Here is a 13808-nt window from a genome sequence, read left to right as displayed (position 1 = left end):
AGCTGGTCAGATTTGATCTGAAGACAGATGGAGCCAAATAAAATGTACCCTGGGGAAAACTTGTTCGAGGCTGCAAAAAACTTTCAACTGGGGTGTATCTTCCAGACAGATAAGAACCCTACACAGAGCCAAAATTAAGATGTAATCATTTGAATTGGAGCATATTTATTTATTAAAATAACCCAAAGTCCAGACCCAGATCCCATTGAGAATCTTTGGCTTGACTTTAAAATTGCTGTAAAAAAATATTACACAACTAATCTGACCGAGTTTGAGATATTGGACAAAAAAATCCAGTTTCTAGAAGTGCAAAGCTGGTAGAGACCTACCCCAACAGATATGTAGCTAAAGGTGGTGCTACAAACAATACTGTGATAAATGTTTTTGTAGTATCACATTCTTTTCTCCTTTTTTTTTTTTTTTTTTTTTTTTTTAACTTCTTGGACGCATTAGTGGGTTTAGTACCTAGTTTTGCAACGTATTCACCTGCCCAGCAAAGTTTAGTCAGTGACCAAATTTTCCATTGTTGTTCCTGATTCATTTACTTCAGATCTTGATAAGTTGCAAAAAGCCCAAAAAGCTCCAGGAAAAAAAGATTAAAATGGGTTTTGCCACTTTCAGTGCCTACAAGTAGTATTCAACCCCCTGCAGATTTAGCAGGTTTGATAAGAAGCAAATAAGTTAGAGCCTTCAAACTTCAAACAAGAGCAGGATTTATTAACAGATGCATAAATCTTACAAACCAAAAAGTTATGTTGCTTAGTTATATTTTAATAAATTTTAAACATAAAAGTATGGGTCAATTATTATTCAACCCCTCAAACCACCAGAATTCTGTTTGGTTCCCCTAAAGTATTAAGAAGTAGTTCAGGCACAAAGAACAATAAGCTTCACATGTTTGGATTAATTATCTGTTTTTCCAGCCTTTTCTGACCCTCCCCAAACTTGTGAACAGCACTCCTGGTCAACATGGGAAAAACAAAGGAGCATTCCAAGGCCATTAGAGACAAGATCGTGGAGGGTCACAAGGCTGGCAAGGGGTACAAAACCCTTTCCAAGGAGTTGGGCCTACCTGTCTCCACTGTTGGGAGCATCTGTTAATAAATCCTGCTCTTGTTTGAAGGCTCTAACTTATTTGCTTCTTATCAAACCTGCTAAATCTGCAGGGGGTTGAATACTACTTGTAGGCACTGTACATGTGGCATACACCCTCTAACATAAATCAAAGGCTCCCCCCAAAAAAGCGACTGGTGCACACTTCTAGAATAAAGATAAATTACCCCTTTTGTGTCTCCACATCATATAAAAGTATCATCAAAATACATTCAAGTTTATTAATACTATTGCAACCCGTTATAGGTAATGGTAACACCTAATATCATTAATACATTGCTGGAAGAAGGATGGCACAACAGATATTACAGCAATTTTATTTAATAGAAAATAGATCTTTCTGAAAAGCCTGTTTTAGTAAAAAGTTATAATATGTCATCTACCCTGAGATGATTACTTTTTTAATGGGAAATATATTCCAAATGGAGAATTTGTACTAAACCAAAGTTTGAGAACCTTTTCTTGGATATTTAAGTACCCACCAAAACAGACTTCTCAGAATAGATGAACTATGAGTGGTGTACACTTATGTGTGGAGAGAGCTTACAAGTCAAATGATACAGAAGACCCATTGGTGACAACCATGATCCGTACTGGTGATTAAACCCAACCCCTGCACCTAAATCAACAATGAGGATTGCAGTATTTTGCCATCCCAAAAAATTATAATAAAAAGAATTGATCAAAATGTTAAATAATTCCCAAAAATATATTAACCCCTCAACATTTAGCTTATTTGCCATTTGGCTATATATTTAACAAATATATATTGGCATTTTCTATCCTGTAAATAGAACCTAAAAGAGAAGGACAAAAAAACACACCTGGATTTCAGATGCTGATTTCTTCATACCTTTTTAAGTCAGTAAATATATGCTGTGTGAATATAAATCAGACACAACAGGGGAGACACATGAATAAAAAAGACCTGTAACCAGAATTTTACCTCTTACGCTAGTAATACTTGCTAGTAAAAGGGTCAAATGTGACCCCCATAGCACCTAATATTATCTGCCAATGAGGCCCTGTACTTTAATCGCAGGTCACAATTTCTTCAGGTCGCCAGTGAACCACTGGGACGCTTACACTGCACAGTGGGGGGTGAGGAAGGGTTATGGTGCCTGTTCTTGATGACAGGTTAACTTTCACTCTATAATACAAGAGGATGAGGTTTTGCTCCAGGAACTCTCAATAAACCTTATTAAAGATTAAATCATGTATTTTATTGCTCTTTAAGGAATGAACATCAGCAGCAAATTTTGTATTAAAATAGTTTGAACTGAACAGCGCAGGGAAACCACCTGATTTAAAATGTAATTTATTCATATTCAAACAGCCCTACTGGAAGAGAAACATGTAAAATATATGTATATATACCAATACATATATATACATACATATTATTTATAAAGAGATACATATTTACAAATATCATTACAATGGCAATTCTCTTTCTTTGGTTTTACATTGTAATAAGAAAGTATTCGCTGCATGATTAACATTGCAATAAAGAACTTATCATTCAGGTTATGGCTCTTTTAAATAATGAAATAGAAGGATGATGTAACGGTGGCCATGAGTTACTCTTCTGGGGGGGAAAAAAAAGGACATGTTCACTCTAGAATTACAGTCAAGCACCCCAATCTACAGTATTTAAAAAAATCATAAAAAGGTTTCTCTAATAAAAATGTTGTGTTGCTTAAAAACAGCCAAGGCAACTCTGGTCAGTACTAAACCACAACAAAAGTATTAATAATTAAAAAAAAAAAAACAGGAACTTGTTGTCTATATGTGCATTTTCAATATTGTACACTATGAAATATTCTGTTAATCCAATTGCCATTAACATTGGATAGAATAATAAAAGCCAACACATGGGGATAAAAATAAAAAAAAAATAAAAACAGCATTTAAAAGGTTCATATAACACATTAAAAAAAAAGAAAAAAAACAGTAAACATTGGGGGGGAATTAACTTCTCTCTTCCGGATTACATTTCTTAAAAATCAGAACACAGAACGTTTGTAGGAAAATATAGCATCTCATCTGTACTCTTGAAGAAAGGGGGAGGGGAGCTGAAAATGATTTAGGAGACAGTTGTAGGTACAGTATGACTATTAGAGGAATCCAAAAACTTCATTGTCCAGTTTTTACACTAGATTGAATTCCCTCAGGTTGAGCTGTAAGATAGTGTCTTTAACAGCAGCAAAGACAAAACGAATGTTCTCCGTGTCTGTGGCGCAGGTGAAATGAGAGTAGATGACCTTCTCTTTGTCAGGGTTCTGGTCTTGGTAGAGCTTCAAAATAAATTCTCGAGCTGCTTTGGCATCTTGCTTGGGACCTTTAACAAAAGGGCAAGCACTGTATCAGCATGTCAACAAAATATCCAGGAAGAACCTTGCATTTAGAATGGAGGTTGTCACCTCTCATTGCACCTCCTGGTTTAGTACCTGGGAGGAGCTGTAGTCTGAGAACACTTCTACAATTACTGCAATTCTTTTGTCCCCTCAAGGACCCCAACAATTTTTGTTTTATAGCTTTTGTGTTTTCTTTCCACAAGGTATAACTTCATCAATATAAACATGTTTTTTAAGGGACAATATTGAAACAAATATTTTAGATTAGAATACCTTCATACTATTGTGGTGGTGCATTAACAGCAGGAAAGAGGAGGGCGTAACGTAGATTAACGCAGTAATTTAATAGCTTAGAAAATAACATGCAATACTTCTGTATTGCTTCATACAGTGCTAAAAAAACAACACAATGTGCTCCCAAGTCGATCATACTTCTGTAATAATCGACCTGCTCAGTTATAAATCAGCGATTGTTCCATTTGCTGCAAAACAGGTAGAAATTATATGGAGTTAGCAATACGACCGCTATAGTTCTGTAGGTGGTGAACACAGACCATTTCTCTCCTTTCATTCTTTTTGGCTGTTTTGGTTACTTTTGCATTTTGTCATTGCTCTAAGTTCCATAATCTGTTGGTGTGTTTATTGTCCAATAGAACAAGACTGACTAAAAAAACACATCTTTCGCACTAAATCTAAGTTCAAGAGGTAAGTGAGCTGTTCAATTTTTCTAATCAAAGGTTTAATCAGAACAATAGACACTTCAGGCAGTTTCTCTTCTGTAATCAGAAAAACAGCTGATAAGGAGAAGTTGTGCAAGTTACTTAAAGGACATCTACCATCAAGACTTCTTTTATTATAATTTATATTATAATTATTTATTATTATTCCACGCACATCAGGGAGCCTAGTATTTTAATGTTTGCACAACTGGTAAGATAATAACGTGATTCAAGTAGTGTTACAAAGATCAGATGAACTTTTTATACTTGGTATTAGCCATAAAGATATTTACACCATATATAGTGGACTAAATAAGCTACCGTATATTCCGGCGTATAAGATGACCTGGTGTATAAGACAACCCCCCTACTTTCCTGTTTAAAATATAGAGTAAGATATATTCGCCGTATAAGACTACCCCCTTTCCAACGCATACAAAACACCGTTAAAAATTAAAAAAAAAAACCCAGATTTGAATTTAACATGGTCCTTTTTTTTAATTTAAATTCGTATGACACGCAGGTATATAGCAGGAAAACTGTCGCTCATAAACAGAAGGCATACAACAACAACATTACCATCGTCCATTTTACTGTAAATGTTACCATACTGTACCTTAAATTTTTATTTTATTAAATATTCCATGCCATGTACTCAGAAGCGGGAAAAAAATTCCAAATGCAATGAAAATGGTGAAAAAACGCATTTGCGCCATTTTCTTGTGGGCTTGGATATTACGTCTTTCACTGAGCGCCCCAAATGACATGTCTACTTTATTCTTTGGGTCGGTACGATTAAGGGGATACCAAATTTGTATAGGTTTTATAATGTTTTCATGCATTTACAAAAATGAAAACCTCCTGTACAAAAATTATTTTTTTGATTTTGCCAACTTCTGGCGCTAATAACTTTTTTATACTTTGGTGTACGGAGCTGTGGGTGGTGTCATTTTTTGCGAAATTTGATAATATTTTCAATGATATCATTTTTAGGACTGTACGACCTTTTGATCACTTTTTAGAGATTTTTTTATATTTTTCAAAATGGCAAAAAAGTGCCATTTTCGACTTTGGGCGCTATTTTCCGTTACGGGGTTAAACGCATTGAAAAACCGTTTTCATATTTTGATAGATCGGGCATTTTCGGACGCGTCGATACCTGATGTGTTTATGATTTTTACTGTTTATTTATATTTATGTCAGTTCTAGGGAAAGGGGGGTGATTTGAAATTTTAGGTTTTTTTATTGTAATTTTTTTTTAAACTTTTTTTTAATTTTTATTTATACTATTTTTCAGACTCCCTAGGGTACTTTAACCCTAGGTTGTCTGATCGATCCTACCATATACTGCCATACTACAGTATGGCAGTATATGGGGATTTTCCTCCTCATTCATTACAATGTGCTATCAGCACATTGTAATGAAGGGGTTAAAACGAAATAGCCTCGGGTCTTCGGAAGACCCGAGGCTACCATGGAGACGGACTGCCGCCCCCCGATGACGTCACGGGGAGCGGCGATCCCAGGTAAGATGGCGGCGCCCATGCGCCGCTATCTTTTTGAGGCTGCCGGCAGCTTACGCTGTGAAAACACCCGCGATCGGTGCTAGCACCGATCGCGGATGTTACCGGTAAGCCTTTGCTGCAATATGCAGCAAAGACTTACCGGCTATGGAGAGGGCTCAGCCCGTGAGCCCTCTCCATGCAGCGCGACCCGACCGCCGCCGTGAATACACGGCGGGCGGGATTACCGGCGTATAAGACGACCCCAGAGAAGACAGAAGATTTTTCTGTCTTCAAAAGTCGTCTTATACGCCGGAATATACGGTATATAAGCTTTCACTAGTATAGTAGTAGCTGATTATATAGCCTATTGAATTCCAGGTTCTTAGGTTTTTTTAATTTTTTGTCATTTTAGCTCCATTTCAGATCCAATTTTAGGAATTTTTTTTTAACAGTTTAATTAGGAAATTCAAAGTGTTGCTTACCAGTAAAAGATGGAAAGTAGTCGATTAAATGTGAGAACATGATTTTTTCCTCTAACAGATCCTTTTTGTTTAGAAAGAGAATGACTGAAGAATTCTGGAACCAGGGGTAGGTTATAATGGTTCTGAACAGGGCTTTGCTTTCTTCCATTCGGTTCTAAAAATAAATAAATTGAATTAATGAACAATATTTATTATAAAACATTATATATTCCCTGTGTGGTCATCGAATACCAATCAGGGTTCTGCGGGCATAACAGTGGCAATTGGCAGCATTTTTAATTTATAGGTAATAAACTAGATAATACTCCAGGTGGAATATCTTAAGAAAATTCTAGTGGTAAAATCATTAAGGAAAATAGACGCTCTTGTTGTAATTTTTTTCTATTAACCTCTTGAGGACCGATGGTCATTGGTGCCGGAATGTCCAGGTCAATTTTTGACGTTCTGCTATGCACTTATTAAAATGATGATATCTCTGGAAAAGCTTTACATAACATTTTTCATTTGTTTCTTTCAAGACGCAAGACATTATCTTGATACAATAATATTTAATAATAACAAATTTGCCAATAATTGACTACAAATGTAAAAAAAAATAATATGTAATTTTTCCAATTAATCAGTTGTAACTTTTACCCAAGTGTTATAAATATGTACAGCATAATTCCATCACCCTTTCCCAGGTTCAGCTACAGATGCAGAGGTTGCATGTACTTCTGCAAAGTGAAAGTGAAAGTCTCCTGGAGCTTCTTCTTTATTCTGTAGGGATGGGAATTACAGATCTTCTTAAAAGGGAACCTGTCATCATATTTTTCACAAATACAGCTAGTGGCAGGTTCCCATAGAGCCCTAGTAACTAACTGACACCTTTCTTTTAGCCAAAAATGATTCCCCTGAGATTCACATACACTCACCGGCCACTTTATTAGGTACACCATGCTAGTAACGAGTTGGACCCCCTTTTGCCTTCAGAACTGCCTCAATTCTTCGTGGCATAGATTCAACAAGGTGCTGGAAGCATTCCTCAGAGATTTTGGTCCATATTGACATGATGGCATCATGTCAGTTGCCACAGATTTGTTGGCTGCACATCCATGATGCGAATCTCCCGTTCCACCACATCCCAAACATGCTCTATTGGATTGAGATCTGGTGACTGTGGAGGCCATTTGAGTACAGTGAACTCATTGTCATGTTCAAGAAACCAGTCTGAGATGACATGGCGCATTATCCTGCTGAAAGTAGCCATCAGATGTTGGGTACATTGTGGTCATAAAAGGATGGACATGGTCAGCAACAATACTCAGGTAGGCTGTGGCATTGCAACGATGCTCAATTGGTATCAAGGGGCCCAAAGAGTGCCAAGAAAATATTCCACCACCACCAGCCTGAACCATTGATACAAGGCAGGATGGATCCATGCTTTCATGTTGTTGAGCCAAATTCTGACCCTACCATACGAATGTCGCAGCAGAAATCGAGACTCATCAGACCAGGCAACGTTTTTCCAATCTTCTACTGTCCAATTTCGATGAGCTTGTGCAATTTGTAGCCTCAGTTTCCTGTTCTTAGCTGAAAGGAGTGGCACCGGGTGTGGTCTTCTGCTGCTGTAGCCCATCTGCCTCAAAGTTCGACGTACTGTGCATTCAGAGATGCTCTTCTGCCTACCTTGGTTGTAACGGGTGGCGATTTGAGTCACTGTTGCCTTTCAATCAGCTCGAACCAGTCTGCCAATTCTCCTCTGACCTCTGGCATCAACAAGGCATTTCCACCCACAGAACTGCCGCTCACTGGATGTTTTTTCTTTTTCGGACCATTCTCTGTAAACCCTAGAGATGGTTGTGCGTGAAAATCCCAGTAGATCAGCAGTTTCTGAAATACTCAGACCAGCCCTTCTGGCACCAACAACCATGCCACGTTCAAAGGCACTCAAATCACCTTTCTTCAACATATTGATGCTCGGTTTGAACTTCAGGAGATTGTCTTGACCATGTCTACATGCCTAAATGCACTGAGTTGCCGCCATGTGATTGGCTGATTAGAAATTAAGTGTTAACGAGCAGTTGGACAGGTGTACCTAATAAAGTGGCCGGTGAGTGTATATTCAACTTTATAGTTTTACCTGGTATCTAAGCATGGCTACAGCGAGTCGAGGTGGGTGTGGCCTACTCAGGCTGAATCCAGCAGCCCCTCTCCATCCTATCTCTGTATGCACCTGTAATGTCATGTGACCAGGGTGACATCGCAGGTCCTTTAGCTTTTTAGCATTAACAAACTGTACACCAAGCATATATCTCATGAAATAACAGCATATTGTATCACATGAAATCACAGAAGCTTGCATGGAGAGGAGTAGAAGTCCATGCAGGCAGCTGCAATTGTTTTATGTGGTCAGATATGTACATGGGGTACAGTTTGCTAATGTTAAGTAGCTAAATGACCTGTGATGATGTCACCCTGGTCACATGACATTAGGCCATGCCTTCCTCAACTCGCTCCAAAGATGCATACATACTAGGCAAGATATATAACTTTGATTTTATGGGGATATGAGGGAAATTATTTTTAGCTAAAAGAAGGGCTCTATAGGAACCAGCCACTAGCTGTATTTGTGCAAAATGTGGTGACAGGTTCCCTTTAAGTGATGTGGCTCATTAGGCTCAGCCGGCTCTTCTGGCTCCTGAATGGCTACCTATAAAATATATAATAGGGAACCGCAGGCCAATCAGTCACCCCCACACCGGTTAGGGCCGGGGTTAAGCGAGTCAGCTCTCATCGTTCACGAACAAGAGCCGACGCTTAGAGCTGTCTCGTTCCCTAACGACACATCACTAATATGCCTCCAGCTGGAGGGGGCACACTTTAAACGCCTATATCTCCTGAATCCTTGCACCTAGAAACACAATTCTAGTGTCACATTAAACAGAAGAGTCTCCCCTTTAATATGTATGGCTTGTGTATAGATGCTTAAGAAAACTGGAGATAATCAAATACAATAAAATGCTGTACATAAAAATCTGCTTTTTTAGTGCAACTTTAAGGATGGATCTCTCTGGCTCAGAGAAGCATTCATATTTAATTTGACACCAGAATTCAGGAGATTCAGGAGATATAGGTGTGTGAAGTTGGCTAATGTCATGACGTAAATTAACCTGCTTTCTGCAATCTGTCACAGTAAAAGTTCACATATATTCACGTGGAGCAGGCGTCAAGGGGTTAAAGGGAACCTTTTGGTGGATTTTCCACTCAAAACACCTTGCAGGGCTTGTTTTATCTCCATCCATCACTGTAATTAGGTAAGGTAAATATGTATATTCTGATCCATGGTTTAAAAGCTTATAACCTGACTTTTTACAATAAGAAAGGTCATTACATAAATACACTGTGGCCAAATGGTGCAATTACGAACGTGCAAAAACATGTACATCAGACTCGTCAGATTTCTGATAAATCCTCCAATTGTGTCAGTGCTATTGTTTTCATTATGCTAGAAGAATAGAGAGGGGCCCCTCAACCAAGCATGACGTGTTACACGTGGTATAGCTATAGTACTGGTCAAACTGAATTGTCAACAGGTAAAAGTTTCTGCAGAGGCAGCATCCAATTGGCTTCCTTCTACCCTGCATGTCTTATCGATTTCTCTTTACGCACACATAAAAAGCATGTCGAGGATGGGCAGAGGGGTGAAGAGCCACCAATGAATACTTCAAATGTTTAGTTGACATGTATCGCTTGTGGAAGGGGAGGCATTTTAACTAGATTGTGGAAACCTCAGAGTGTGATGGATAAGATTGCCACACCTGCACCCCCTGGTATAGTGCTCAACTGTTCACAGAAGCAAATCAATTGAAAGTGTGTGTGATTGAACCCTGTGCCCTTCAGACAAATTCCTTATATTGGTTTTTCAGTGAAGAAGAAATTGAAGGGGTTTTCCCACAAACCCACGGAGATTGATGAGCGCGGCGGACGTACCCCTCTTTTTCGCGATCTGTGTGGCACCGAGACCCCCACTGATCAGCAAGTTAGGCCCTATCCCGTGCCTCACTTTAGTTCGTGGGAAACCCCTTTAAGACCCAGGACAGGTGAGACATGTCGGATTCCCTTTTAATTATTGTACTTGCAACACAAGCTGAAACACATTGCCTCATTACCTCATTATCGCACTCGGCAAGAACCTGGTCATATTCACTCAACGCCACCAGGAAAATTATGGAAGTGACATTTTCAAAACAGTGAATCCATTTCCTTCTTTCTGATCTCTGTCCACCGACGTCCACCATTCTATAAGATAAGATGATCACCATCATCGTATAACATAGACAAGAGGATGAAAGAATCTTTACAAAATAAGACTTATTGGTATCAAACATCAGGATTATGAATACAGTACATGATTCTAAAAATGGGCACCAACACTGACACCCTGGCAGCAATGGAGTTTGGCGTGAACCAAGTGGTCGTTGCACTTCTTTGGTCTCTAGTCATATGTCCTCATATGTCCAAGCTGCTGAAAAGCTCAGCTACAGCTCTGAGGATATAGGGGCTTGGAGCAATACCAGCACTTAGCTGGGTTTCAGCCATGTCTCAAAACAGTGTACACAGCTCCAGACAGCTTGTTTTACATCAATAAGTGCATAAACACCATTCCTTCCATAGCCTTCCCCCAAAAATAAAGTTTCTTTCCTCTGAAACACATGGCAAGGTTTCATGCACAGGAATATGTACACGTTGCGGGCAACAAAAGAGGGAACATGAACACCATTTACACTGCCAATATTAAACAACTGAGCGAGCAGGTTTGGTGCATAAACCAACCCTGGGAAGGAGCACATAGAAAGTAGTGGGGTCTTCTGTTAACTTTTTCTGTTAACTAACAAAAGCAGATGGATAAAATATGAAGCTGTATCACATGACTTGTACAACCACAGTGACACTTCCTATTCTGTTCTGTCATCGGGTCTTGTCCTGGCCAAACCCCTTTACTATTATTTTTCTGCCATGAAAATCATATGCATATATTATTTAAATTAAAGGGAAACGGTCACCACATTTTTTCACATAATATCTAGTGACAGTTTCCCACAGAGCTCTATTAACTAAATGCCACCCTTTTAGCTAAAAATTCTTTCCCGCACATCCCCATAAAAGTGTCCTGCTTGTGGAGTTCAGCAGCTCCTTCCCATGTCCCATGTCTCTTCACCATTCAGCACGCCATGTCATGTGACCATGGTGATGTCATCTACCGTCCTTTACCCACTAACATTTGCAAAATTAACCACATGTATTTATCTTATCACATGAAATCACAATATGTCTCCATGGAGGCAAGGTGAGGAATAAAAGTACATGGAAGCACAGCATGATAAGATAAACATATGGGGTAGATTTTGCAAATCTTAGTGGGTAATGGACCTTAGATGACTTCACCCTGGTCACATGACATGAAATGCTGAATGATGAGAAGAAGGCATGGGAAGGAGACGCTGGACCCGCTGCTCCATCTGACTGTATAGTAGATAAGATAATAAAGTACATTTCTAGCAAAAAGATGGGTGTCATTTAGTTAATAGGGCTCTAATGGAAAATATCACTAGCTATATTTTATGAAGAATGTGGTGATGCCTCCCTTTAAGGAGAAAATGCCTCATTCCACTAAACAGCAGTGCGACAGAACCTGCAGGAGAAATAACTCAACTCTCACTTTGCTCAAAACATGGCAACAGACAGGACTGGGGTCACCACCAGCATGTTCTTTGCAACTAGGGTTTAGGGCCCAAAACCTAGTAAAGTGAGAGGTTTTATTTATTGTATAATGTAGGATAAATGTATTTACTATTTATGCATGGACGGCAGTTTTAGTAACTTGCTTTTTAGTATGTGCTTTCTTAACATTACATATGACGATGTATTATTTACTACATTGCTGCAATTTTTTTTACTTCTCTATGATAGATTGATAAAAGCCAAATTAGGCAGAGAAGGAAGCATTATTTACTGTGTATCTATATTACAAATTTTCTACTGTACTAAAGTCAAGTTTTCTGAATTTTGTTTTAGAGAACAACTTACCTAAATATAATATTCTCTAAATCGAAAGGATACTCAATGATTCCAGTAGTAGGCACTCTGACTCGAAGTACATCTTGCTGGGTGGGAATGTAGCCATTAACAGAAATGCGATCTATGTCACTAAGGTAGCTGAGAAAAACAAAAAGCAGATATAAGATAGAATAATATGTAAAGTTAAAAGAAAATTGATAGCCGAATTTATAGTAAATGAGACGTTAAACTCACAAGTACCAGATATACTTAAGTAGAAGCCGAGTTTTTCGCCAAAAAAGCACACACATTGATATCAGCAAGTGACAACATAGTGTGTTTGGCATTAGGGTGCAGAGACCCGAAGACAGAGCCTTAACACTGGAAAAAAGAAGAGGACCTGCGGGGGGCAACGGAAAGGCGAGTACCAGGTTTTTTTTTCTTATAGGCTTTGCATACTCTCGACACGGGCTGCTGGCTATATACTAGTGGGCATGGGCTGGCTGGTTAAATATTGGGGGCATGGACTGCTGGCTAAATATTGGGGGGGCTGGCTAGATATATTCATGCGGGCATGGGCTGGCTAAATATTGGGGGCATGGGCTGGCTGGATATTTACTTGTTGGCATGGGCTGGCTGGATACATACTTGTGGGCATGGGCTGGCTCAATATTGGAGGCAGGGGGTTCTGGCTAGATACTTGGGGGCAGGGGCTAGTTGGCTACAAACTAAGGGACTGAAAGGCTAGCTATATAGGTTGTGACCAATGCATTTGCCACCCTAGGCTTATACTCGAGAAGCTGGAGTTCTGCGCATGCGCACTAGGTCATGCAGCACCTCATCTGAGAAGCCGGAGCTACTGCACATGTGCAGAACTTCTGCTTTTCAGACGAGTGCGAGCAGCTGCTGTGAAGACTGGGGTAGGAGGGATCAAAAGAGGCTACTGGGGTGTGGAATAGCCATAGCTCCAGCTCTACTGCAAAGCTACTCCATGTCCCAGTAGCCATCAGATTAAAGTTTTATTAAGTTCTGGGGCACAAAAAGTGTTATTACATAAAGCATTAGGCTACAGCACATTATAGTAACCTAATGGAACAAAGAAAGAGTGTGTGTCAACAAGGCAACAAGTACTGCATAAACAAATGTTACTTTATTAGAAGAATTACAAAATAAACTATCCTGACAAAGACATAGACTTGTTAAAATAACTTTAAAAAAGTAAACCAGTACATATAACCAACACCTAGTTGGATTAGCCAGGAGGGGCTAATCAACAACACACCTCCTCTGTTAATGATTATGAAAACAACTACCCCTCCTAGTAAACATCATGATATAGGTCCCAATAAAGAGTGAACTATACATATATGCCCTAAGCACAGTTAGTCAAGCAGTCCCAAAAAAACACATTCAAAGGGTAAAAACCCGGTCATACGTTATGGATTAGAAAATTGAGGGTAGTACGAAGACAAGTCAGGGTCCATAATTCGGATCATGGGGGTAGAGGTAGGAGAAAGGTAAAGAGAAGGTGGAGGGCTCTCCGAGTCTTCCCCGGGGTATAGATGCCCCCTATTGTGTGCAGCTCCTATAAAT

At 39.2% G+C, this 13808-nt stretch overlaps 1 protein-coding gene across 2 annotated transcripts in view; it reads right to left on the bottom strand.

Annotated features, from left to right (window-relative positions):
* Positions 1-2415: 2415 nt before the first annotated feature.
* Positions 2416-13808, bottom strand: part of LOC140131617 (guanine nucleotide-binding protein subunit alpha-14) — a 119131-nt gene continuing 107738 nt past the window's right edge. For both annotated transcript variants that reach the window (XM_072150911.1, XM_072150910.1), the window contains exons 4-7: positions 12246-12374; positions 10328-10457; positions 6177-6330; positions 2416-3454 (exon numbers count right to left, since the gene is read on the bottom strand). In XM_072150911.1, coding sequence (XP_072007012.1) covers positions 3264-3454; positions 6177-6330; positions 10328-10457; positions 12246-12374 — 604 coding nt within the window. In that variant the 3' untranslated portion in view covers positions 2416-3263. The remainder of the gene's footprint in view (positions 3455-6176; positions 6331-10327; positions 10458-12245; positions 12375-13808) is intronic.

Source organism: Engystomops pustulosus, chromosome 1, assembly GCF_040894005.1.
Source record: "Engystomops pustulosus chromosome 1, aEngPut4.maternal, whole genome shotgun sequence".
Lineage (NCBI taxonomy): Eukaryota > Metazoa > Chordata > Amphibia > Anura > Leptodactylidae > Engystomops > Engystomops pustulosus.
The sequence above is the reverse complement of the archived record's forward strand: the minus strand, read 5'-3'. Positions and strand labels throughout refer to the sequence as shown.